This window comes from Daphnia pulicaria, chromosome 7 (assembly GCF_021234035.1).
Source record: "Daphnia pulicaria isolate SC F1-1A chromosome 7, SC_F0-13Bv2, whole genome shotgun sequence".
NCBI classification, from domain to species: Eukaryota; Metazoa; Arthropoda; class Branchiopoda; order Diplostraca; family Daphniidae; genus Daphnia; species Daphnia pulicaria.
In genome coordinates this window covers 3377789-3404041 of record NC_060919.1, presented here as the reverse complement: position 1 = coordinate 3404041, position 26253 = coordinate 3377789, and the positions used below count along the sequence as shown (strand labels likewise).

Sequence of the window (26253 nt, the reverse complement as noted above, 5' to 3'; positions counted from 1 at the left end):
TAACTTCACATAGTCTTACTTAAAGTGGTTGTAATCAATTTTAATAGCATAAATCACATATTCAACGGTAAACCCCGTTTCTTTGGAATTTAATAATTTGATTTAAAAAGAAACCTTTTTCAATAAATAACGCAGTAGTTAAGAATTACCTCGTATATTCATATTTCGATAGGCAATTCAAACTTCGTTCGTGCATCGGTATAATAAGTGTGAGGTTGTTTTAACCGACGCTCACCAGATGTCTCAATCAAGAGCTTGTTTGTTGACTTGCACTTGAGTTCTGTCAGCGGCTGCAGTTAAGAATTTAGCAGTCCTACAAGTCGAAATGAGTAAACAAACAAAGTTTTCGAATTTCGTGAAAGGTCGCTCACCATCGAATAAAAAAAATGAAAAATTAAATGTGTTTGTGGATCACTTGCAAAATGTAAGGACGGTTAAGACTGTTATACGTTGTTTAATTTTGATAATGTTATGCCGAAGCTAGATGTTGATGAATGTATCACTGTTCTTGTAGACTCGGGATTCTAAAGATAAGATACGTGGCCAAACAGGAATTGTTTATGATGAACGAATGGTTGAACACCAGTGTCTTTGGGATCCCAATTACCCCGAATGCCCAGAGAGATTCACTCGGGTTTTGGAAAGGTCAGTTATCAGTTATACCTAGTCTGAAATTTAAACTGTTTATGGAAAAATAATGGTACAAAAACCTTGCAGATGCCGTGAGTATGGGTTGGCTCAACGCTGTGTAGAAATTCAACCTAGAAAGGCAACTCAAGATGAGCTGTTGAAACTTCACACACCAGACAGAATTGAATTGCTCAAAGGAACAGATGGCAGTCCAGATGCTGAAGCATTAGAAGCTATTAGCTCTGGTTATGATGCCATTTATATTCACCCATCAACAAATGAGCTAGCATTGTTGGCAGCTGGATCAACAGTTGAGATGGTTGATGCCATACTAGATGGAAAGATACAAAATGGAATGGCTGTAATCAGGTAATATACATACTTTGCAACTTTACTCCTCTCTTTTGTTTCAATTCAAAACTGATTTATTTAGACCACCAGGGCACCATGCAATGAAAAGTGAATACTGTGGCTATTGTTTCTTCAACAATGTAGCAGTTGCAGCTCAGCATGCATTAGATAACAAGGGTGTTGAAAGAATTCTGATTGTTGATTGGGATGTTCACCATGGCCAGGCAACTCAACAAATGTTCTACGAAGACCCCAGGTTAAAAGGCATATAGTTTACACATACTGAATCAATTCTATATGAGGGTTACCTTTATTGAATATTCAGAGTCTTATATTTCTCGGTTCATCGTTATGAGCACGGAGCTTTTTGGCCCAATCTTCGTGAAAGCGATTTTCACTACATTGGAAGTGGAGCTGGCAAAGGCTTTAACGTGAACGTGCCACTGAATAAAACGAAAATGGGTAACGCCGACTATCTGGCCATTTGGCACCAGCTGCTATTGCCTCTGGCTTATGAAGTAATAACTCATCTTGATACCATGTTTTATTTCTTCTATTCAAATCGTTCAATGCATATTAATACTATGGTTAAATACGCTTATCATTTAACAACGCGCTTCATCTTGTTCAGTTTCAACCAGAGTTGATTATTGTATCTGCCGGCTATGACGCTGCCTTGGGTTGTTTCGAGGTAGTGTACAAGACTTCCTACTTATCCATTTTTTTTTTTGTTTCTTCTTCTCTTGTGATTTGCATGACAATAGTTCCGCCCTGATCTTGTTCTCGTCTCCTCTGGTTTCGATTCGGCACTAGGCGACGAGAAGGTTTAGAATTTGTTCTCTTCTTATTTTATATTCTCCCTTTTTTCTGAAGGAATTGGAAGTTATGCGCTGACTAATATTGTCAACGCCTTTTGTCAAATTCAGGGCGAAATGGAAATCACTCCCGCGTGCTACTCCCACTTGACGTCATCACTCATGGGGCTGGCCCAAGGCAAACTGGCTGTCGTTCTCGAAGTATAATCCGCTGACTCATCTATTACTCTGACCAAACCCTAGTGCTGGTCATTAATTATGTGTTTATTTTTAGGGAGGGTACTGCTTGAAATCCTTAGCCGAAGGAGCTGCTCTGACCTTGCGAACATTGCTTGGTGATCCTTGCCCAGTCATCGCGAAAATCGAAGAGCCTTGTCAAAGGTAAAGCGATTCTTATCCGAATACTATAATGCGGGCTGAATCATTTCCTTTATTGTAGTATTCAGGAAAGTATTTTGAGCGCTATTTATGTGCTTCGCCCTATGTGGAAATGTCTACAGTTCCAGGGCCGTTTTGATGCTTCAAAAGTGGGTAGTCAAAAGGAAGGAAAGCACTTTGTACCCAGTGTCACTTTTGAAGGATCTGACGTCAAACAAACATTTTTTGCCACTCGAAACTGTTACCCAGTGCAGAGCAATGAGACGATTGACCTTTTGGATCAGCGCCTTGATAAGCTCATTAAAGGTGACATGAATGATTAAAAGTTTTAAATAACAATTTAATTAACTGTAATTGTTTATTATTTTAGAAACCAGCTTGGCAGTGCCTAAGCATCGGGTTTGTTTCATCTACGATGAGAGAATGGCTTTGCATCGTAACATTAACGAACCGTAAGTTGAATTTTAAATTGTTTCGAGTTCTGTGTTATTTTAATGAAATTTTTTGGCGATATCTTTTGCAGTGGACATCCGGAGAGACCTGCTCGAATCACTTCAATCTACCAGAAATTGATGGAATTCGGAGTGTTGGAGCGCTGCCACCGGCTAGATGCTCGAGATGCCGATCGCGAAGAATTGCTGTGGTTGCATCAGGCCGACTACATCGATGAGATTGCGGCGACCGCCGGTAAAAAGCAATCGACTCTCAACCAATTGGAACGGCAGTACGGATCCATCTTCATCTGTCCGGAAACCTATCAGGCTGCGCTGCTCTCAGCCGGCTCGTCGCTCCAAATTGTTGAAAGTATTTTGAGCGGTGAGAGTCGTAGTGGAATAGGAGTCGTCCGGCCACCGGGGCACCACGCGGAATGCGACGAAGCGTACGGCTTTTGTTTCTTCAACAACACGGCGCTGGCAGCCAAATATGCCATCGAAATTCATCATTTAGAAAGGTAATGACGCAATTCAAATTCGTTTATTAAAGTAAATACAATTACTTTTATCTAGAATCCTTATCGTCGATTGGGATGTACACCACGGCAACGGAATCCAGCGGATGTTTGAAGAGGATCCGCGCGTATTGTACATTTCCTTGCATCGCTTTGACATCTTCCCGTTCAAACCGGAAGAATCTGATTGCAATGTAGTAGGGAGCGGACCCGGAGCTGGATACACAGTCAACATCGCTTGGCCCAAAGTATTTATTATTCAAACTGAATTATTGTCTTCTGTTTTCTTAACTTGTACCGATTTGTTTCATTCTTATAGAGAGGGATGGGCGACACGGAATACCTTGCTGCGTTCCAGCAGATTATTATGCCTATCGCTTATCAATACAACCCGCAGTTAGTTCTCGTTGCAGCTGGATTCGATGCGGCCCAGGGGGATCCGTTGGGAGGTAAAATAAATTTAAAAAAGTCCTTTTCATTTACCGTTGGATTTCTTTTAATTATACGACGTTCATAGGCTGCAAGATTACTCCGGAAGGGTACGGACAAATGACGAACATGCTTAGTTCACTTGCTCAAGGACGTGTTGCTATCCTACTCGAAGGCGGCTACAATTTGGATTCCATTTCGCACTCGATGACCATGTGTGCCAAAGCTTTGCTAGGAGACCCACTACCTTCGCCAAGAATCGAACCACTCAATCCGGCAGCCATCAGCACCATCAAGCAGGTCGTCAGCCATTTGCTACCTTATTGGAGTAGCCTCTGTTTCCACGTTGATTTACCCGAAGGAGATGTTCTCCCGCCTTGTGAAGTTACGAAAAAGCCGCTCAGTATTGAAGAACAATTGGAGAAACTCCAACTCGAGTCATCAGGAGCAACCAGTCAGGAGCCAGACACTATCGTAGAGGGCACTGTACTATTGCTGGAAGCTTGCGGTGTGACTGAGTCTGCTCCTCCTAAAACACTTCAGGAATTCTTGCTGTTGCCAGAAAATGTTGAGGTAAACCAAATAAAACTTCTTTTATTTTGTCAGTTTTCTAATTGGACCGTGTCTTTGACAGGCTATGAAGGAGGGTACGCTGTTTTCTGTGGTTCCTTTATCGTGGTGTCCGCATTTAGAAGGACACGTTCTACCAGACGATAATGTCGCCAATCCTTGGGGCCTTCAAACTCCTTGCTCATGTTGCCAGGATAAGTCAGAAAACTGGGTCTGCCTATCTTGTTATCAGGTAGATCTAGTTAATCACTTTAATTGGGTGTATGTAACTTAACATATTTGCGTCTTTGTTTCAGGTCAACTGTGGACGGTTCGTAAAAGGTCACATGAAGGAACATCATAACGAGAGTGGTCATTCGCTGGTTCTCAGTTTCTCTGATCTGTCAATCTGGTGTTACGAATGTGATTCCTACGTCGATAACAGGGTATGAACTGTTGGTTATCAAACGCAATGCTGGATCTAAATTATTTTATATGATCATTATACAGGCATTCTATTCAGCCAAGAACCGACTACATGTGGAGAAGTTCGGCGAGCCCTTGCCACCTTCGTTGTCGGGTTGAATTACCTATTTGATATCGAGGGTGTTGGTAATTTTGTTCTACTGACGCTCTGCTTCCCTGAAGCTAAAAAGATGAATTAAACGAACTAATGCATTTTTATTGCAATCTATGAAATTTACGAAGCCTTAAAATTTTGTTTGTAACGCTTTTTGACCAGAAAGATAATTAAAATGGATCGAAAAGTAAGAAATTGTCGATTTTTCTTTTGTTTGAAAGGCCAAATAAATTGAAACCAGTTTTGTTTCCGCCAGAAAGCCACATTTAGTTGCCCAAAATAAAATTGAGGAACCCGATGAAATAGAACATAAAATACAGCAGATTTTAAATGAGATCGTCTCAGGTTTTTATTTTTCTTAATTAATTCAAAGATGCAGATGTATTAATGGAAACGCATTGATTAAATCGATTGCTGGGGTCACCTGTGAGGGAACTGCAACTGGTAGACGACTAGAGCCATTAGATTACACTTTTTAGTTAGCCAAGGTAAAAAGGAATTGCACTGAATATCTGTCAGTGCACTCGTTGAATTCTTTGCGCATAAATCACCAAAATCGGGCGGATCCTCCATGGAAAGGTGCGGATAGCTCTTGTGGGCGTGCTTCCATCGAAGCGTTGGCAACGGCATCAAAAGTCGATCCATTTGGAACGACAGCGTGGCCGGGAAGACAACGAAAATTTCAGTCATCAATTTTGTGCTTTGATACTTTGACTGGGCATCGGCCACCAATCGGACACATCGTTGGCGAAGCTCATCCATCTGGGACGAACTGCCAAGGTCTTCGAAAAACACTGTCCGTCCTCGCTGGTATCGAGTGCTGTTGATGTGATTAACGATCGATGCCCGATGCGGCAGGGCCAGCAAAGACATTGGAGGCATGTACGTGTGGAAGTAGAGCAGATGGGTGTGCGTTCCTCTGGCCCGTTCGTGGTGAATGTGCCGATGCAGCCAGTGCTGCGTCTCGTAAATTCCGCCCTGATGGAAGAATCCAAAAAAAAGGACACAGACGACGTTTCCGGCGTACCAGAAGGAGCGCAAGGCTTTGGCAGAAAGACCCTGCCGCCTCAGGAGAAACGGACCGAGGAGTAGAACTAGAGGAACCAGAAGAGGCAAGAGGAATCTGGGTTCTTGGTGCGGAGTCAAGGATAAAGTCGCCAGTGGAACTGCAAAGGAGAAAATGAGCAATCCGTTGAAATCAAACAAGTTGGGTTTGGAAGTCCAGGGTGAAATGACGACGACGACAAGAGCTCGAGACACCAAGTACAATCCACCCAATCCTAGAACGTTGAACAACATGGGGATGTTGACGGCAGAGTGGAGGTACCAGGGGTGAAGGCCGTGTCTCGCCAAGTTGCTCTGATCCATGTTGTAAGCGATAAAGTTCAAGGGAGTCATCACCACTTCACCTACAGTCATAAAAGTCAATCCTCGATAGAACAACGTGTCCGAGGCGACAATCACGATAGCCATTACGATGAATGTGGGCAATAAACTGGACATGCGATCGTGGAAATCGTTCAGGCCCACTTTCCTCAAGAACATGCCCCTTTGCATCCAAAAGAACATGGGCACCAAGGCGTACAACATGAAGGTGGGTCTGTTGAAAACTCCTAAAGCGAACAGAGCACCGATCCAGAAGCTGTGATTGTACTTGTGCAGAGGAATCTTCCTCTGCATTTTGACAATGTTGACTCTCTCCACAGCATTGGCAGCCTTCTTGTATTGATCTTCCAGCTCAATTTCTCTTCTGATGTATCTGTCAGTCAGTTTCATCGAGGCAGAGACAAAGTAGAGGAGAGCAGAGAACAGCACCAGCTCAAGGGAGTTGGAGAACGTCCGAGAAAGAAACACCAAAGTTACATGGGAACTTGCCCAGATCTTGAGAGTGGACCATGGTCTTGTGTTGTTGTTTACACAAATCTTGTAGATGAACATGTCTGAGAGAAAGGACAGGGCAGTCATCACAATTCTCGGAATGGTCACTAGCAAATAGGGCTGCAAAACATCAAGGCTCCACCAGTCTTTAGCCAGTTGCATTAATGAATAAGGGCCTCCGATAGTCAGCAGTGGTAGAAACATGCTTCTGATGGGTAAGGTTGTATTGAATTCCCACGGTGTGTAAGTTTCCAGCTTGAATACTCGACCTAAAACACAGTTGGGCGTAATAATTGATTATGAATATCATTGCATTGGAACAAAAAAAAGCAGCAAACTCACCAGCAAGTATTTCAGTCGACTGAAAATATTCATCAGGATGAATATAGCCCGTTTGCGGTAATAATGTGAGTGCAATTCTTACGAAACAAAGTAAGAAATAAGACCAGCAATGCATTTTTACGTCTTTTATTTGAAAATTGAATATGACAGTTCGCCACCGCACCCGGCGGGTATCCACCAAAAGAGAAAAAAGTCAATACCATCAGAATCAGCTGATTCTGCGGGCCCGTGCAGTCTGCAAGCGTTACTATGGCGACGGTTGCAACACGAAAATACAAACCTTACATCGACTCTTTGAGGCTCTGACTCACAACACAAATAACTTTTTGAAATGTGAGGGCATGGTAAGGGCATGGCTTGAATCAGTGGTCAACAAACCGTTGCCAAAGGATGACGGACTCTCGCTCGATTAGGAAAACGGATTCGAGTCTTTCGTCGGGAATAAGTGATGAGGAAGCCACAGCACGTGGCAGCAAGTCGAGAAGAAACAGCAATACAAAGGATTCAAAGAAAATGAATCCAATAAAGTTCAACACCAACACCTCGTTGGACAGTAATGGCGAATCTGAAGACGAAGAAATCAACAGACTCCAGAAAATCATTCAAGATCAAGCCAAAGAACTCAATGAAGAAAAACTGGCTTCGAGAAAGGTAAGTTTGATCTCTCAATAATACATTAGCTTCAATATTTCTACATTTTTGTTGTAGGCCTAGTGAATCTAAGGTAAACATGACAAAGTATGGAGGGTGGGTGTTATTTAATTATTTACAGGGGTGGTACTGAATAACTTGTATGTGGGAGGGAAAGTGAGACATGTAATAAAACCATCACCATTGATCCATATTGATCTTTTCGTTGTCGATTGTATTCCAGTTGAAACAGATGGTGAAACTACTGAAAAGGGAGACCAAGCAACTGCAGGCTGACAAAGTAAAGAAACAGGGTGACCCGAAACAGTCAAACAATTCCGACTCGGATAATCCGCCATGGGAGCGTCGAAAACTGGAAACTCGGATAGCCGATTACGAAAAAACTGTTCGAGAAAAAAACGTCCACATCGAGCAGCTTCTTCGGGATTGTCGCAAGATGGAACAGGAGAATCAGCAATGCAACAATGAAATTCAGCAACTCACTCAACAGTTGAACGAATGCACCCAACAACTTCAATTGGCTACTCACAATTACGAAACCCTTGAAGAGACTTTTAAAGGTAATTATCCTTAAATGTGTTCCCCGTTATTTTTTTAAACATTACGTTGAATTATTTCAGAGCGGATGAGTCAACTAGAAATTGAAAACGATAAAACTCGAATCCAACTGGGCGAGTGCCAGTGGCAAAAGGACAAAACGGAAGAGAATTTGGACAAAATATCGGAAGCCGTAGATCTCACCATCAACAAATGCAAAGTATACCTGCATATTCTATCACATTGGTTAACTTGTATTTCACTAACTCGACATCTAAAAATTCACAGGAAATTATTGAAAGTAAAGAAAAGACGATCAATTCACTTCAGACCAAACTTGACTTTTACGAATCATCGGTAAACAAAATAATTCATAACAATATGTGTATTGAATAAATAATCAAATTTCGTTTCGACCTCCAAAGGGCTTGTCGAGTAGAGAAAAGGAAGTGGATCGTCTGAGAGCCGAACTGGCCACTGCCTCGAAAGAGATTGAAGAGAGCGCCAGGTTGATGGAGCGATTCCAGGGTTTGCATTTGAGCGACGGCGCAAAAGCCATCACTAGCAGTGTCAAAAGAAAACTCAAGGAACTCGAAACTTTAAAAGTCGCCCAAAAGGAGAACGACCGCCTACTCTCTGAACGCGAAGAACAAGTAACAGCAATATTGATTGAATAAAGTTGGGAGAATAACGTGGATATTTAAGCTCGCGTTTTCTATCCAAGTTGGCCGAACTTATCAGGACGGTACACCGTTACGAGTCAAGCACTTACGGTCTGGCTGAAGCCAACAAGGAACTAAAGGAAACCAGGGACCAGTTGCAAATCCGAAACGATCACATTGAGAAGCTCATCGAACAGCTCAACACGATAGAAGAGCGGATAGAAGATATCGCCTTGGAGAACAGCGATCTCAGGTGATTTGTCACTTAATTAATCACAAGATAAAATAACTGAATAAATCATTTTCAAATTGATAGGGAAAAGTACAACGTCGATCCAAAAGCTTTTGATTTGCCGTTAAAGAGGATGACGTTGAACCAACAACGGGATGCCTACCAGCAAGAGATTCAGCAACTTAAAGAAGACAATATGCAATTAGGATTAGAGGTTAACATTTTTTTAAATTCCTATTTTTAATTCATTGATAATAATTGATTGAATAGAACCGGAGTATTAAACGAGCTCTGCTGCGAGGGGGTGAGCGTGAGAAACCTGACGTAGTGTCCGCTCCCGTTTCTCACCAGCCGAGTGATAAACTCCTTCAGGATTACCAAAAGGCCTGTTCCGAAGTGATTGTCCTCAGGAAAGGATTGATTGAGATTTTACAATCCGTGCGCCAACATGATGGTGAATTAAATAAATTAAAAATGTTATCATTTAAAAAAAAACCTAATAATATTGAATTGATAGGCACAAGCGATGTCAAAATTGAATCGCCAATTCTGGAAAGGCTGGTGACGGTGTTGAACAGCGAGCGACTGTTCGGCCATTACGACGCTTACGCCGATATTATGAATGAAAACAGTCGACTCTACGGCGAGAACAAATTGATGAGAGAAAGGGTCCGCGAAATTAAAACCGCCACTTTTATAACGGTCGAACATCCACCGACAGTTTGTTCGCCTCCGGTGCCTTCAAGTCGCCTCAGTAGCAGCTCCGACCAAACGCTGAAAATGGACAAGAACATTCAAGTTTCGGTCCAACTAGCCAATTCGGGATGTGATCCTCACATTGAAGAAGAAACTCGACCGCCCGTAGAAATTCATCGCCCTTCAACGCCACCCAAGAAAGAACCCGAGATGGTCGCACCTCCGCAACGGGTAGCCGCAGAAAGTCAGTGCGAATTGACTGGGCAAATGGAGCAGTACCAGGTGAAACTCTGCGACCTTGAATTGCAGCTGGGCAAAGTGAAACACGAATTGCATAACTTGACGGAGAAGCACGACGCGGCCGTCGTCGATTGGCAGCGCCGTGAAGCCAACTGGATCGAACAAGTCGCTACAAATGGGACCAAAATGGAAGAACTACAACAGGATCTACGATCAAAAGAGAAGATGATTAATGATCTCCAAGCCGCAAAAGCATCCGCAAGCGTCGAACAGACTACCAGTGAGCCAACGGATGAAATAAAAATTGTAAGTTTACTCGATCCTTAAAATTAAATTTTTGATCCTGTTTAATCCAAACTCAATTTCCTTAGCGAATGGAAAAGGAACTGGTGACTCTCAGGATTCGACTGGACCACAAAGAACAGACATTGAAGCGATCTCAACAGTTCCTGGACGAAGTCCGACTGGAACAGCTCAAAATGATCGAAGAACACAGTCAAGAGGTGTTGAATCTTCAAGATACTATCCTGGAACAGCAAAGGGCTTTGCACAGGTATGATTAACTATTCTATTAAAATTTAAAACGAAATCAATTTTGGATGAAATCAAACAGGGTTGAACAAACACAAAGGGAATTTGCTGCTTCAGCCGCATCTACTCGGGCTGTAGTGCGTCATTTGGAGACGGAAGCCGATTCTAGTCATCAATTGCACTCGCAAATCTCTGATTTATCCAGTCAGCTGGAAACCGTGCGCAAGCAAGCTGCCCAGTGGAAACAGGCGGCTGAAATCCTCAGCAAAGAGAAGCAAACATTTAAAGAAAGGTAATCAATTAACATTTCACCATTTAAAATCGTCCCTGACGCTGATTTTATTACGTCAACAGTTTAGTGATTGACCACAAACTTGTAGTCGATCAACTGAAATCTCAATGGGAATCGAGTCAATTGGAATTGAAAGAACAGCGCGAAAAAGTGACGGATTTGACCCATCAACTAAACGAGGAGCGCTTCGACAAACAGTACAATTCTAATTCATTTAATTTAATCTAAATCTACTAAACATTTATTAATAATAGGCGGAGTACACTGCTCCAAGTGTTGGTGGCCAAACTGAAGACGGAATTGGACAAGAAAGAAAAGCAAATGGATTTTATAAAGCAACTGGCCGAAGAGATGCATTCTAAACTGGAAAGCTCCGGTAATCATCCGCCACTAGTCACCAGCACTCCTGTTCCGGCTCCCATCTCAATCCCTTTGCCCAGTCCTGCCCTGATTGAATCCAGTCCTCCCATGAAGGAAATGCTGATCGGTTCCAGTAGCAGTACGATCAGTTTAGCCGACCTGGAATTGCAGTACACTCAACTTCAAAAGACGTCCGAGGGCCAGCGGAAGCAAGTGGACTCGTTGCGGCGCCAAGTGAAAGACCAGACGTCTCTGGTGGAGAAACTCCAGACGGAGAAAGGCAATCTTAGTCGACAGATGGTGTCGCTACGCAATCGGGTGACTCGAATGTCGACCGAGAAGGCGGCCGCCCAATCACCTCCGGACGAAGGAGTTTGCCGCTTACTGAGACGCATCAAGGAGCTGGAAGGACAGTTGAACATGTTCCACACGGCGGAGAAACCAGTGGCAATGGAAGACCATTCGAACATGATGGTCAAGAATTTGGCCATGGATCAATGGAAGGAGCGCAAGAAACTTCAAACAGTCATCGATCAATTGAAGATGAAATTAAAGGAATTGCAGGATCGGATCCAGGAAGATGAGCGACAAAAAGAAAACCTTCGCAAAACGGTGAACCGTTTAGTGAACGAGAAACGAGTCCTGGAGGATAAATTGAAATTCAAAGCCAACGACAACGAGCGCATCCATCGACTGGTGGAGGAGAACACCCAATGGCGGATCCGATTCGAAGGATTGGAGCATCAGCTGAGGGAAATATCCGAGGAGGAAACCAACACGGACCGCCATCGACTGCAGATTTCCGTCCTGCAGGAGCGTTGTAGGAAACAGGAGCAGCAAATTGTTGAATTGCAGTTGAATGCTCGTCCCAAGTCGCCGGCCAATCAGCCGAGTAGCGAGGAATTCATGTCTAAAATTAGTAACGTCAACATGAAACTGCAGGAGAACCTGCAACGTCTAGTCAAGTGAGTTTTCTTTTTATTGATTTATTTGGGTTATGTGTTTGGTGATTTCATTATTTGCTCCAACGTCTACGTGACTTCTCTTTGATTGCGCAGTTTGGTTCAAATTCCGAGACGGCCCAACGGAGAGAAACGCATCAGCTTTCAGGTATATACATTGAAACCAATTGTTTTCCTTTCTTTTTATACATTTTGATTGATGGCAAATTATTTTTTCCCTATAAAACCGAAAAAGGAGGGACCTCCGATGGCAGACATCCGGCGAACCGTCAAAACTTTGCAGCAACTCGTCTGCCAATTGAATGATGACGACGTATCGTGAACCCCTCGCCGTCACACACACAACCACACACACACTTTCTATTTTACCTCCCCCACTGTCTGCCTTCCCTGCGTGTGTGTTTCTTTCTCTTCGCGGAAATAACGAAAATATATAAATATATATTTTTCATTCTTTCTCTTCTTCTCGACAGCATTTATCGATGAAAATGTGTTACTCCCGTGTGAGTTGGTTATATATTTTGTCTTTTATTTCTTTCTTTTTTTTTTTTTTCTTTTTTGTTCCAGCCACTTTTTCCACTCTACCCCCTTCCTTTTGTTGTTTCTTTTTATGTTATGTAAAGTCGGCTGGAGAAAGTAGGTCACAACACATCACGCACGAGCTCATCTTGATGGTCGGCTCTTTTGGGGCCCGTTTTTCTTCTTCTTCTTTCCTTCTGTGCATGCGAGTTCTGATGGACATCCGCCTTCCGGACGGAGAAACTTGCTTTTGTTCAATCTCGATTTCGTTTTCACCAATGGAATGGCCTGTCCATGACGAACGCCTAAGAATTATTTTGGTGAAAAAAAAAAAAAAAAAGATTTTCTTGTGTCCTTGAAATGTCGGATGGAGACTTTTTTAATCCAGTGAAATTAATCCGCAAAAGGGAGGTAATTTTTACTTTCTATAAAAGATTATTTTGGTTGTTAATTCTTTCCATTTTTTAATCTTATTGTTTTCGTTTCAGATTCTGGACCTTGAATTCCGTCCTTCACATTTTCGTAACATTCGACGTTGAAATTCATCCGAATTTAGGAGAAACAGGAGACCTCCTTCTGGGGAACGGAACTCGGAACTCTTCAATGGAATTAGAAGAAAAACAAACTGGTAGGAACAGAAGAATTGGAGAAAATAAGTTTTTCAAGTTTTCCAAAGAAAAAAACCAGTCAGATTCAATCGGAAGAGAAACAAAAATAAAATAAAAAGCAAAACTTGCACCAGGAGGGAAGTTTTGCAACTTTCACTAGATAAGTAGATGGCGATAAGGAGGGGACGACTTACCTACCAATTTTCAATGGGCTTTTAAAAGAAGAAGAAGAAAATGCCCCCTCTCCTTCATGCGTGTGCTTGTATATAGACTTCCTCTTATTTCTTTTTTAACAAAACAACACGGGCGCCCCGCAGCGAACCGCCCCCATTGGGAAAAAACAAGCCAGACTCCTCCCACTTTTCCCTTTCTCCGCGTGGCTATATATATTTCAGACACTTGCTGTCACTGGAAATCATTCAGACTTGAACCGAAGAGAAAGAAAAAGCTCCCCCCAAACTATTTTGAACGAGTGCAAGTTTGTTTGTTTGTTTCTCAGTGAGAATAAGAATAACCAGTTTTATTTTTCTGATTGAAATTCATTCATCCTCCACGAATTCCGGATGACCATGGCTCTCAAGATCGTCGTTTCCATTTTCATCCTCGCTCTTCCTTTCCTAACGGCCAGTAATTCAGATTCAGCGTAAGTGTTACATTTATTTCAAAATTATTTTTAGAATTAATTTACTGATTTTAATTAAATTTTTTAAAAATTAGTGACACTTGGAGGTGCGGAATCTTTTTCGCTGGCAATCCGGGCACTTCCCCGCGAGCCAAAATTTTCGTCCTGCCCAAGAAATTTCCTGCCGATTGTAACGCACCGCGGGTCGATACTTACAACGGCACTTGCTACGAAGTGGTTAGTAAAAATTTTCTTCGTGTTTAATGACAGGGAAATTTTCCCTTTGCGACCACTTGATTTGGCATAATGACGAAACGAGCTCGTGTATAGATAAAAAAAAAAAAACCACCGCGTCTAGCAGCTGTTTTAGAAAGTTTTCTGAGCTATACAATTATGCAGCTCACCGACATCGCTGCGAAATTCCCCCTCTCTCCTTTTCTTTCCATTTCCGTTGATTGATTTTCTTTTTTCTTTTCTTTCCCCCTTTTTATTTAGATGAGGAAGGGACTTAAAGAGTGGAATTTCGAGAACCCAAGTCGCATCCGCAAGCAGTCCGGCCACACCATCGGAGACGATTTGTGCGGACCCATTCCGCGCGACATCAAAGCCCCTGGTCTCGAGGTGAGTGATTTTCTTGTTTTCCACCTTTCTTTTCTTTCTTGTTGGGGTTTCCCATTCGTGACATGTCCATTAATTCCTTTCAGATGGGTTTCTATTTCGCGTACTGCGGTAGCGATTGGAACGACACTGGACTCAGAAAACCGGAACGTCTCTGCTGTAGGCAAAGGAAACATGTGCCTTGCTAATTTCCCCCCCGTCACACTTATTATCTCATTCCTATATTTTTTTGTTTACTTGCTCTTCCCCCCCCCCCCTCAACATATTTGCAAATGTAATAATTTCACCCGCCGTGCGGCGCATTCTCGGAAAAAACGTAATCGCTGAATAAATGTTTTTTTTTCTTTTTGTACACGGTCTTAACACACTAAACAACATTTATTTTATGGAATGCAAAATTATGCAAATGTACATGTAAAAGACAAAGAAAAAAAAAGCGGAGCCAAAAACAACTAACGGACGTGTTTCACGCACAAAAAAAAATTAAAAAGAAAAAAAAGGACGAAAAAACAAATAAATCATCATTCTGCATTCGTGTTATTTTTTGCTTAATTTTCTGTTGCTCACCAGACCAAAAAAAAAAAAAAAAATTCACTAGGAATTAATTATAAGTATTATTCTAATAGACATTCTATACAGGCTCTTGTTGTGTAGCCGATTTTTGTTGAAGACTGAAATTAAAAAACGGTAGAGAGGGAGAGAGAGAGAAAATATTGGCGGATTGAAAACAGTTAATGTCTTCAGTGGATTGGGGAAGAAAGTGGGAGCCAGAAAAATTGAAAAGAAAATTGGGTTTTGTTTTCTGTTTAATCTGTTGCTGTGACAGTAATAGTCTTTCCTTTAGGATCGTCGTAACGATCAGGAGTCTTAATGTCGGCCACCATAGAAATGGCCCAGGCAAGCATCATGGCGATAATCAGGCCCAAGATGATGGCGGCCCAAATTCCTTCGGTGAAAAATCCAACGCAGTCGTAGCTATAATGAACGCAAGATTACGAGTTAATTTATCGTTTCAATTGAAAAACAATGGTAAAAAAATATAAATCAACATACCCATCGCCAAATTTGTCATTAGACACCTTGAACGGCTGCAATTGGAAGCCATCAGTGTTCAAAATGACCTTGTTGGTGTAATTCATCACAGTGCCGTTGTAAGTGAAGCCGTAACTGGCTAAACGCGACGCGGGAGAGCAGTGCCACGATCGTCGAAGGGGAGTAGAGATGTCGGTAGTGACCAAAACCAAATTGTTCTCCACAAACGTCGCATCGTTGATTTTGACATCAAAATCGATGGCGGTTTCTTTCACGTACCAGTAGCCTCGTTTGGTGGAAAAGTGGAAACTGGACAAAAACATTTCAATCATCATAATTATGCACATTTTGTTCCAGACTAAAATTTACGCACGTGATTGAAGCTTTATTCAACTTTCCGGTTTCGTTAGCCGGGCCAGATGGAGACAATCCTTTGTAAGTCAAGACAAGTTTGCCTGTATGGCCAGTTTCGTTAACAAAAGTTCCGGTAGTGTCAGGATCCACGTTCAGGGTGAAGTTAGCCCATCTGAAAATACAAATAAAGCTTCAGATGATGTTTTACAAATACAAAACAAATGATCATTTACTCGTTCTTTTTCTCGTCCTTGATCTTCAAAACGGGAGCCTTTTCAAAAAAGAGAAACAATTTGCCTGTATCCTGAGTGATGTTGAAAAACTTGTCCACGTATGCATCTTCCTTAACATGCCCGCTCTTTTCTGAGGCGTTACGGGTAATACGCCTCCTAGACTCTTCCATCTGGAGCTTTAGATCCATAGAAATGTTAAAGCATATTGAACATGTAAATCAGCAAAGAAAATACCTGGGAATTCTTCTTGGCAGTGAAAATTCCAACAACATCTGGTTGTTGGGATTTCAAAGTTTCATAAACTTCACTGATGGCATTACCTAACAAATGAAATTAACAGATAGAAGAAAAGATTTTCAATTAAATAAAGGAATGGAGTACTGTTGAGCTGTAAATTCTCCTTGCGGGTATCACCAAGCTGAGTTGCTGGCAAGTCAACAACCAAGACTGTCTTGCCAGGAAGTGGAGATGCAGGCAAATCTTTGTGAGACTTGACATGTACAACACCATATCCAGCAGCTGCCAAAACTTCAGGCAACTTGTTAGTCTTGGTGACAGAGGGAGCATAGAATGTACCGTCATTGTCCATCTCAGCCAAAGACTTCAAGGCAACAAGATCATTTGACTTGAAATCCTCTACACTCAGCTGTAAAAGAAGATTGGTTAGCAAATTAGCTGACTAAACATATTAAGGAGTTTGTATTACCTCGTCTTGCATAAACAATGCAATAAGCTTCCGTTCCAAAGAGAGAGACACTTTACCCACAAGTTCTTCTGCATTCAAGGAATGCAACGGATTTACCACAGCATCTCTAAATGAATAAATAACAAGGTATTTCAAGAGACATTAGTAACCAGTTGTTTAACAGACTGATATCAACCCAGATACGTTTAATCAATACGTTCAAGACTTACGTGTCGATATTCCACATATAAACGGGTACATTGTTTTCAAAGCACGAAGCACTGGAAAATAGAGTAAATATAACCAAAGAGATGATTCCAGTTAAAGGAATCATTTTTCAAGCGAATGTCGTCGGCGACCGTCGGCTTGCGGAATTGACTCGTAAGACTGGTCACGAGCTGTCACTTCTGGGCGATCACATGATACAAATTCACAGACGGTGCAACTCTGCTTTTTATTTCTAGATTACGTTTTGCTAAAAAAAATTACCAAACGTCGCTTATTGAAGTTTTTAAAATATTCTAATTCTTAAAAAAAATTAGGGTAGTGTCAATTAAATTATTTTAAATTATGTTATCATATGGCATCTATGTCGTTGAGAGCGTTCCGTTTCGAACAAGTGTAGTCTGCTTGTGTTACCGCTGTTGAAGTTGAATTGTCACTTTGTCTGCCAAGATCTTATACTTTTTTTCTTTTAAAAATTAAAGGCGTACCTCAGGTTCTAAGGTTTGAATTCCCATTATCTCAGTAATAAGTTGTAGTGAATCTGTTATACAGCATTTAATCTCAGCTTGTCATCTACTGGTTCTGTTACATCAGTTCTGGTGGCACTGGCACACATCTGCTTGATCATAATTTCATTTTGCTTCATTTTATTTACTTAGTCTTACACAATGCCCAAAGTAAAGAGAAGTAAGAAGCCTCCTCCAGAAGGTTGGGAGTTGATTGAACCCACATTAGAAGAATTGGAAGCAAAAATGAGGGAAGGTAAGAATGACGATCCTTTTGTATTGACAATACTTCATTCATTTTAACAGGGACTGCTTCTATATGTCTGAAGTTATCATAGAGATTTGTACATGAAAAATGGTCTATAATTCATATTCCTGTGTTAATATTCAACAAAAATTATGAAAAATTTAAATTTTTATCAAAGTGTTTAAATGATAATTAATGTTTCTTAACTTTTTTTTCCTTATTGGTCGGTTGATAAACTTTGCTTGAATATTTTTTTCATTTTGAATAGCTGAAACTGATCCCCATGAAGGCAAACGAAAGGTTGAAGCATTGTGGCCCATTTTTAAAATCCACCATCAGCGTTCCCGTTACATCTTTGATCTCTTTTACAAGCGTAAAGCTATTTCGCGAGGTAAATATTCAAATCAATCCATGTAGCAGATTATTCACATTTCACATGCCCCATACTCCATGGCTTAACAATTGTATTTCATTTTTTGAAATTAAGAATTGTACGACTATTGCTTAAAAGAGCACATCGCCGATTCCAGTCTCATCGCTAAATGGAAAAAGCAAGGTTACGAAAACTTGTGTTGCCTCCGGTGCATTCAAACAAGAGACACAAACTTTGGTACGAACTGCATCTGCCGAGTGCCCAAAGCTAAAATGGAAGAGGTACATCTACATCTTTAAAATTCTTCTAAATAAATACTAATCTGCTGTCTTGAATTAGGGCAAAATTGTCGAATGTGTCCATTGCGGTTGCCGTGGCTGCTCAGGATGAAGTTTACGAATACGAGATCCATTTTTTTAATACTACAATTATGACAAAACTTTGTTTTTGATAAAATGAACAGTAAACGTAAGTTCGGCGTTTATTTAATTCAACTATTTACATTCTTTAAATTTAAAATTTCTTTCAACCAACTGTTACACGGGCTCCTGGCTGATGGAACCTTGCGGCAAAGTATACGTTGGTAATGTGGTTCCTAACGCGCCAGTAAATTAAGTGAGATTTTTTGTGGCAGGAGATCGTTAGTTCTATTCTGATCCCATCGGCAACCTTCTCAATTTGTGGATGGCAAACCAATGTCAGGGTAGAACTTACAAGTGAAAGAGGATCGAATTCATCAATGAATTTTCCATTGACAAAGATTTTCCCTTTAAGAGAAAATTACGAATAATCAGTTAATAGAGCATGGGTATTTGATTGTTAATACCTTCAACATTTATAAAGAGAGTCCCCTCCTGATTTAGAGTACCTCCTTGCACCCACTGATCAATCAAAGCGAACCCATCGTCAGCGTGTAAAATGTTAGGTACTTCGTCCAACTTAATTTGATGAACATGGAATTAAATTAATAAATAATTTTGTAAAAATATTTAGAACTCACGGTGAAGCTGATGCGACATCCTGGAAAATATTGCGCAGATGACGAGTAAATTGGCGTGGGGGAATCTATGATTTTAGTAGTGACTCTGTGATCGGAAGACATTTGCCAATCGCTACTGGCTACTTCCCACGAAAAACCAGGAATTATTGTACTGGTAAGAAATTGAAAGCTCCATGGTGACCACTCGGATGACCCTTCTTCGCGGTAGCTGATGTAAATGGCGTAAACCTAAATCGTTTAAAAATTCGTTGGAAATTTTGAATTTAGAAAAGAATACCAAAAAGGTACCTGACGAGTTTGGAGACAGTTGAGGAAGACCTCAGTATCTCCACTGAAACACTCAATGGATTGAATTTGATTTTCATGGAGTACAAAGTCATCGTCTGTAACAACGTCAGGATTGTGAAGACAGTGATAAAGTCGTAGACTCCTAGTTGGAACAAAACTCGGGGATTCATGGGTTTCTCTAAATAACTTTAGAATTCTCTTTTTTTAATAAGTGAAACTTATGTATTCATTTATAATTTAAGGAAGTAAATCTCACGGGATGGTGTTGGGACTGGACATTGCTAATGGTAAGGCGTAGTGAAGCTGGTAGTTGCAAAACGTTGGATATTTTATACGGAGATTGTTCGCAAATACTGCCACAGGACATGACAATTTTTTCGATTTCTGTGTGAGCTTTGTCAGCATGAAAGACACTCCATATTCCACCAAGGTTTTCTTTTAGCGGTACTTCAGGTAAACTATATATAGTTATATATATATTCAACAGGACGACTTGATTAGATTTCCTGGGGTGAACGACTTAATATAATTTAATACTTCGCGGTTATCGCTGATTTATTAAGCGGTGTTTCCCACGGCTGATTATCTTTAGCAGCTTTCTCCACATCCAACACGAACTTTCTTGTCGTCTTGAATCTTCCTTCTAGTTGCTTACGAGACGTTTTGAGTAAATTTAGAGATCTATTTTTCTGTTCTTCAACCTGTTTTTAAGTAAAGAAATGTTTAGTATCTATTTGCATTATTGGTTAAACAAGAATTATTCATTACTTGTGCTTTCATTTCACGTTTTTTCCTACTGATTAGTTTCACGATTTTAGCCAAGAGGAAGTCCAGAACATCGTCAATATCCAGATCAGCCTTTTTGGCCATGTTTACAATTTCCTTCTCATAGTGTTGAATTTTTTTTAGGGAGGATTGGATTTGTTCCATGTTGTGCTTGGCTGTATCATAAAGATCATCAGTTTCACTACATGTGATGGCATCATCTAGACATACATCTGGAGAGTGCTGGCTTATTGTTTCACTAATGAAGTCTATGGTCTTGACCTTTTTGCATAGTTGACTTCGTTTCTCCTCTTTCTGACGGCAAATTTCACAGGCTGCTATCTGCAAATTGCAAAAAATGTAATTGTTATCAAATAAATTATTCTGAAATTTTGGTTTTTCAAGGATATACCCAGTTGACAACATCTTTCACCATTCCACGCCAAAAGAAGAAGCTTTCTATTTTCTCCAGTGTTTTCTTCTGACCCCCATGCCCTCCTTCAGAAGTGCTCCCATGACAATCTTCAAAAACTTGTTTCTTCCCATCTTCGTCCAAGATAACAAGTCTTTTGTCTGTTTTGCTTTTGCCAACATAGTAGAGCTTGTTATCTAAAAAAAATGAATTTCAAATCACATATTTTTACATAACTGAAGATTATTTACCAATAAGGGCGAAATTAGTAGCAGCTTTTCTCAGAGTTCGTTTTTGATTCAAATTCAAAGCAGTCGGGTATTTGTGGGTCGTAATGAAAAATGATATATTTTCAAATGAGGTGACGTTGCTGTTGAAAGAGATTTCATTAGATAATTCTACATTCGATCCGGCTTCGTTTTGTGATACAATGTGATTTATTTGAAAATTAAATTCATCGGTTGTATCCATCGTTTATTCGCTTAAACACACACAAAATACTTGTTTACATTTGATGCAACTGTCAAGTTGTTTATTCGTTAGTAGTCTTCATTACCGCTTGTGCGCTGGTGTCGCAGAAAACAAAACAGACGCTACCCCCGCCCCCTCTCTCGAAGCCATTATCCTTCCTCTTTGCTACATGGCATCCCTCCCTGTACAGTGTACTCAGCGCGTGTTAATCTCTTTAAAAGTGGATGAAAATATGCCAAATTTGACAGGACATGAGGTATTTTAGTTGCTGTTGAGCTTGTCAAGAGTTTTTTTTTGCCTTTATTTAGAGTGGTGTTCGTGTAACTTGATAGTTAAGTGTTCTGATTCTGATTATTATCACGATGCATGCCGGGTTGTATTTCAGACTACACCTCCTACCATTTCTCCTTATGGCAAAACAAGATCTAGAAATGTACGGATATGTAATTAAACGCAATTAATCAAGACTTGCAGCTATGAATATCAAGATTACTTTGATGTATTTACAGAAAGTTAGTTTCACACTACTTATCAGCATAACTGCATGCATAACCTAAGAGCACGAGTACTGCATTGTGAATCCATTCGTTTTAAGCCATTTGGTATTAATTTGATATTGTTTGTTGTAGACCCATCCCCGTCAACGTCAACCTGCAGAAGGAAAAGCTAGTTTGCAATTTGCATGTCCTTCACTTTCGAAGGTTACGGAGATCATTACGTAAAACTGTCAATGTTCAATGCGGTGGTGTAGAGGTTGGTTGAGAACGGGAAGTGTTTGCTTTGCTTTATTATCAAGCACGGCACGGCAAGGTACAACAGCCGCAGGGCTTAAGAGAGGGGTCAGGGTGAGAAAAAGTCGTATAAATTGCGAGAGAATTGAGAAAAGGCGTTTGAAATCAGTCGAGTGAGCGTCTCCAACACGGCAACAGCTGCAGCGCAACATTTGGCATCTACCTTCTTCATTGTACAACCAATTCGGAATCATGGGTAAATATTCATTTTTATTTCGAGTCGTGAATTAATGTTATCGTGTTTTCAGTTGATATGACCAGTTATATTCGATAATTAATGTTCAAATCGTTTATAGTTTAGTTAACTATGGCGACGTGCTGCTGTTTGGTGTTTTATCGTTAATGATTGGGTCGACCATGGGTGTACTGATGTCTCCTGTACATGGTGGATACCAAGAAACAGCAGCGAAAGAATACTACACCACGTCGCCGCCTTACTACACAACAACGTCAACATACGCAACACCTACTTACTACTCCGAGGTCCTCATGTAGTACACCACCAATGCTTCAGAGTATTAAACGAAAAATTACGATGCCCCGAGCTACTACACCGAAGCCACGAAGTATTACTCTGCCCCGAGATATATCACCAAAGCGCTTGAGTATTACATTACAACCTACGCTGCTCCAGCTTACTATACTAATGATAAGTACTATTCTGCTCCCAGGTACTATACCGAGGCTCAAGTTTATTACACCACCAAAGCTGTCGAATACTACACCGAAGCGCCCAAGTAATGCAACCTACACTGCCCCAACTTAGTACAGCAAGACACCAGAGTACTACACCAGCAAGGCACCGGAGTACTACACGACTTCGTATGCTGCCCCAGCCTTTTACACCGAGGCTCCCAAGTAATGCTACGTTCCCAGCTACTACACCGATGCGGCGATGCTCCAGCTTATTACGCCACCAAAGGGATCAAATGCTACACCGAAGCGCCCAAGTACTACTCTGCCCCGAATTATTACACAGAGGCTGCTGCTTCGTGCTACTTTTGACCGAAATACTACACTGAGGCTCCAGTTAACTACACTACAACCCACGCTGACCTCAGCTACGATACCGATGCTCCGCTTCCATACCGATGCTCCCAAGTACTACATAACCAAGGCACTCAAGTATTATATCACTACTTAGGCTGTTCCGACCTGCTGCACCGAAGCTGCGAAGTATTCCACTGCCCCGAGTTACTACACCATCAAGGTTCCCCTGGATATAACATCACAACCTACGCTTCTCCGGTTTACTACAGAGAGGCTCCTAAATACTACTGTCGAAAGTTCTGATTTATTTATATGTGTTCAGATTTGTCGGTCATATTTAACAATTACTAGTCACTAGGAAGCGTTGTTGATCTTAAATGAGAAAATGTTGTAATGGTAAACATCTTCTACGACTTTTCTTAACACCTTTAAGCCTTTTGACATTGCGACTATTTCATATCTTGGAGTCGCTTCTATTGCTGAGTCGCTTTGCGTTACGAAAGAAACGTTAAGTTTTAACTTAAGTTGGCGTAACAAAGTAGTTGCAGATAGTGTTTGGATCTTCATAGAAATTTAGAGTTAGGAAACTTATGTGAATTTAGAGTTGAAAATATATTAATACAAAATTATTGCAAACACAAAATGTAGAAAAAAAATTACTATTTTTTCCCCCACCTCCACCCACAATTCCACCACATTTTACAGTCACATACATACAATCATACACACCTAAACATACGTACATTAAAATAACCCGTTGGCTGCCATGCCATACAACCCGTAGGTTTTTCTCTACTCGCCATGTTTGAAGGATCCATGACTAAGGTGGGACTTGCCATTGCTGACAAGTCACCGAATCGACAAGGGGGAACTATAGTGCATTGCCTAACAGGCGCCTTGCGGCAAATTTTGGGCTTGGCGACTTTCCGATCCCGCGGCATGAAAACCACGAGACCGAACAGCACGACCCGTGCTAAGGAGCTAGGGGAGAACAAATCCGTGGCAGACAACAGGTTAACTTGCACAAAAGAAAACATATTACCAACAACAAATGATGATCCGCGCTGACATTTTGGAGATACCGGCGACGTTTTGGTGTCCATCTTCTCGACGTTTCCGCTGCATTACCTAAATAAAGAGAAAAAAAAAATTCTTATTTAGTGACATGCTAATAAAAGTTACACAATACAGATACAATAATCTAATAGCTATAAATTTAATCAGAAACAATAATCTGGTTTTTTAGATCAAAGATTTAAAAATGCATTTTTTTTTACTTAAAATCAAGCTTGCAATATTGAGAACTGTAAACAGAACAAAGCTCACTTGCTAGTTTTTTTTGACAATTTTCCGGAAGTATACCGAAAGTAACCACAGCGCCTCAACCATTGAGCTGTCATCAAATTAAACCACATATTCGTGATCTCCATGAAATTTGGGGTCGATTAGGTGTGATTTAAGCGAAATCCAAAATTTGACCAAAATCGAGAATTTTCCTGAACTATAGTTCAGGAAAATTTTCAAAACCGGAAGAACGAAAACGTACAAAAAAAAAACATGAACTTTACCACAAATTTGACGAGGATCACGAATTTGTGATTCTTTTGTACTTCAGATGAATATTTACTGAACTACTGACTGAAATGAGCAAACCGGAAGTAGGAACAAAAACTCATTATTAAAAATCTAACAAGTGAGCTTTGTTGGTGGAATAGTTATCGTCAGTTTCCACTAATAATTTCCACACAACAACTGCCGATAAATGTTTAAAGTGATTTGAAAGTAACTGAAACTAACTGTTTAGACAGCTGACAATTATCGAAAAGCCATCTAGCGTTAGAAAAAAGAAACGTCTAAGTAACACTTAAGCGCGCAAGAAGGGACTGATTTGGGAATTATTACACAGAACAGACAGAGAGCTTAACGCAAATGGATTACTAGTAGATAATCTACGAAAATAAGTCAATTGACCGGTACCTGGCCATAATCCCGCGGTGAGTGACTGCAGGTGTGTCACAGCGGACAGAAGCGATAATGTAGTCCAGAAACTCGCCAAGTCGCCAGTGAAGTAAAACAAATTGTGTTTAGAAGCAGTGAAGCTAGATGAGCGTGCGTCGCGAAGATAAGGAAGGACGCTGGTGGAAATCCCTCTTCCGTCATGGACAAAGGTCATCATTGGCACAAGAATCTCCGTGCCAGGACCACACGATTCCATAAAGAAACTGCGTGCTCTGTAAAAAAAAATGTTTTACATTAATGAAAATACAACAATGAATTCACAGTAACCAAAAGCATTACCCCATATGTTGAGATAATTTCTTGATGCTAAAGAAAGTGTCATGAGGTATTGTAACTTAGCTTGGTGATAGGTGGTAAAAATTGATGCTTACCTTTATCATATGCATGATGAATTTAGTAAGGCATTTGACTTTCATGAAGCAGATCCGGTACATGTGTATACACATGGCAGGTTATTCACTTCACACAATTCATGTCTCTGAAACTCTAAGTGGAAATGGGACAAGGTACGTTATTTACAAATTTACACAAATTTACTTATGAGAAATAAATCTGTACCTATCTCTTAGCTGGGTTGCCTTCTAAACAGAAGTAAAAACATTAATAACAACAAACATGTTGTTGCAGGGTGCGCCACCAAAATTGCGAGATTCATCAGAAAAGATCCTATGGTTCATGAGCAAGAATACCTATGTTAAATAAAAATCTGAATTGTAATGGTCTGGTAGCAATAATGGGGAAATACCTTATCTCTGCACATTTGTATTCCAGTATATGTGTGCTTCAAACATGAGTTTTAGGCTTTCGACAGCATGATGGGCCTAATGGATGGAAATCATAAGTCAACTTGTTGGAATGACTGACAGTATGCATCTAGAATTTGAAGAAATAAGTTGGTACAGTACAGTAAAAACTAAGGAAACTAGGTAAAGATAAACATACATTTGATACGAAGTTCAATTTGGTAATTGAAATCACAGGAATAAGTTTAAATTAGCTACAATTTGTTTCGCTCATTTTGCCTCACCATGAAAGAACAACATGGGCGACACTGGCGACATCTAGTAGTGAGTCGAGTCTTAAACAATAAAATACTGTTTGTCTAGATTCTTTCCATTTTATGTAGTCTTTAAAAAACAAAATTCTAGAAAATAATTATGAGAAGATCAAAGATATCTCAGTTATATTTATGTAAAAATTTCTTTTCTTCGGTGTTTGCCGTTCGGTCTAACAATTCGCCACGTGGAAATAAGCCAGACGAGTATCATGCATGTTGAATGATTCGATCATTCGATAGAGCAGTTCAAAATTCCTCTACTAGGTGGCAATAAAGAATAATTATTGCGGGTTTTTCAAAATTGTGTTAATCGTTTATAATGACAAAATCAGGCAACTTCATTTAAGTTTAAAATTTAGCCGTCAGAAAATACA

General features: G+C 40.5%; 6 protein-coding genes and 1 long non-coding RNA gene across 11 annotated transcripts; 4 read left to right on the top strand and 3 right to left on the bottom strand.

Moving 5' to 3' along the window:
* Nucleotides 1–235: 235 nt before the first annotated feature.
* On the top strand, nucleotides 236–5015 carry LOC124349424 (histone deacetylase 6-like). 2 transcript variants are annotated; one of them, XM_046800007.1, is made up of 17 exons: nucleotides 236–424; nucleotides 515–645; nucleotides 718–999; nucleotides 1064–1237; nucleotides 1307–1499; nucleotides 1746–1805; nucleotides 1908–1997; nucleotides 2071–2177; nucleotides 2236–2480; nucleotides 2545–2626; nucleotides 2698–3126; nucleotides 3182–3371; nucleotides 3443–3572; nucleotides 3641–4125; nucleotides 4187–4354; nucleotides 4419–4547; nucleotides 4612–5015. In XM_046800007.1, the coding sequence occupies exons 1-17, from the start codon at nucleotides 326–328 to the stop codon at nucleotides 4684–4686; spliced, it is 3069 nt and encodes a 1022-aa protein (XP_046655963.1). In that variant the 5' UTR covers nucleotides 236–325; the 3' UTR covers nucleotides 4687–5015. The 2 variants fall into 2 exon arrangements, with proteins under 2 accessions (XP_046655963.1, XP_046655962.1); XM_046800006.1 differs by lacking the exon at nucleotides 1746–1805 and adding an exon at nucleotides 1613–1672 and having other exon boundaries at nucleotides 237–424.
* Nucleotides 5006–7121, bottom strand: LOC124349547 (GPI mannosyltransferase 4-like). Its single transcript, XM_046800239.1, has 2 exons — nucleotides 6902–7121; nucleotides 5006–6828 (listed from the first exon to the last, which is right to left on the bottom strand). The coding sequence occupies exons 1-2, from the start codon at nucleotides 7014–7016 to the stop codon at nucleotides 5102–5104; spliced, it is 1842 nt and encodes a 613-aa protein (XP_046656195.1). The 5' UTR covers nucleotides 7017–7121; the 3' UTR covers nucleotides 5006–5101.
* Nucleotides 7122–7168: 47 nt separating this feature from the next.
* On the top strand, nucleotides 7169–14783 carry LOC124349394 (myosin-2 heavy chain-like). 3 transcript variants are annotated; one of them, XM_046799956.1, is made up of 20 exons: nucleotides 7169–7552; nucleotides 7776–8112; nucleotides 8173–8309; nucleotides 8378–8446; nucleotides 8515–8742; nucleotides 8814–9004; nucleotides 9068–9197; nucleotides 9254–9437; nucleotides 9501–10225; nucleotides 10291–10472; nucleotides 10533–10742; nucleotides 10805–10939; nucleotides 10997–12067; nucleotides 12161–12212; nucleotides 12300–12567; nucleotides 12688–12994; nucleotides 13072–13834; nucleotides 13909–14050; nucleotides 14309–14434; nucleotides 14518–14783. In XM_046799956.1, the coding sequence occupies exons 1-15, from the start codon at nucleotides 7292–7294 to the stop codon at nucleotides 12384–12386; spliced, it is 3999 nt and encodes a 1332-aa protein (XP_046655912.1). In that variant the 5' UTR covers nucleotides 7169–7291; the 3' UTR covers nucleotides 12387–12567; nucleotides 12688–12994; nucleotides 13072–13834; nucleotides 13909–14050; nucleotides 14309–14434; nucleotides 14518–14783. The 3 variants fall into 3 exon arrangements, with proteins under 3 accessions (XP_046655912.1, XP_046655913.1, XP_046655911.1); XM_046799957.1 differs by having other exon boundaries at nucleotides 10303–10472; nucleotides 12300–12994; XM_046799955.1 differs by having other exon boundaries at nucleotides 12300–12994.
* Nucleotides 14784–14790: 7 nt separating this feature from the next.
* LOC124349695 (V-type proton ATPase subunit S1-like) lies at nucleotides 14791–17150 on the bottom strand. The gene is made up of 8 exons (XM_046800488.1): nucleotides 16966–17150; nucleotides 16757–16862; nucleotides 16432–16696; nucleotides 16285–16370; nucleotides 16051–16226; nucleotides 15837–15989; nucleotides 15485–15772; nucleotides 14791–15406 (listed from the first exon to the last, which is right to left on the bottom strand). The coding sequence occupies exons 1-8, from the start codon at nucleotides 17067–17069 to the stop codon at nucleotides 15238–15240; spliced, it is 1347 nt and encodes a 448-aa protein (XP_046656444.1). The 5' UTR covers nucleotides 17070–17150; the 3' UTR covers nucleotides 14791–15237.
* Nucleotides 17151–17324: 174 nt separating this feature from the next.
* On the top strand, nucleotides 17325–18570 carry LOC124350125 (protein BUD31 homolog). Its single transcript, XM_046801144.1, has 5 exons — nucleotides 17325–17461; nucleotides 17620–17722; nucleotides 17982–18104; nucleotides 18201–18367; nucleotides 18426–18570. Exons 2-5 carry the CDS (start codon nucleotides 17629–17631, stop codon nucleotides 18474–18476), a joined length of 435 nt encoding a protein of 144 aa, XP_046657100.1. The 5' UTR covers nucleotides 17325–17461; nucleotides 17620–17628; the 3' UTR covers nucleotides 18477–18570.
* Nucleotide 18571: 1 nt separating this feature from the next.
* LOC124349538 (cytokine receptor-like factor 3) lies at nucleotides 18572–21139 on the bottom strand. 2 transcript variants are annotated; one of them, XM_046800228.1, is made up of 9 exons: nucleotides 20803–21139; nucleotides 20552–20748; nucleotides 20143–20481; nucleotides 19912–20075; nucleotides 19631–19832; nucleotides 19375–19572; nucleotides 19087–19314; nucleotides 18913–19024; nucleotides 18572–18853 (listed from the first exon to the last, which is right to left on the bottom strand). In XM_046800228.1, the coding sequence occupies exons 1-9, from the start codon at nucleotides 21020–21022 to the stop codon at nucleotides 18612–18614; spliced, it is 1902 nt and encodes a 633-aa protein (XP_046656184.1). In that variant the 5' UTR covers nucleotides 21023–21139; the 3' UTR covers nucleotides 18572–18611. The 2 variants fall into 2 exon arrangements, with proteins under 2 accessions (XP_046656184.1, XP_046656185.1); XM_046800229.1 differs by having other exon boundaries at nucleotides 19375–19560.
* Nucleotides 21140–21962: 823 nt separating this feature from the next.
* Nucleotides 21963–22227, top strand: LOC124350487. Its single transcript, XR_006921017.1, has 2 exons — nucleotides 21963–22009; nucleotides 22115–22227. It is a non-coding gene; the product is annotated as an uncharacterized LOC124350487 (long non-coding RNA).
* The last annotated feature ends 4026 nt before the right edge of the window (nucleotides 22228–26253 follow it).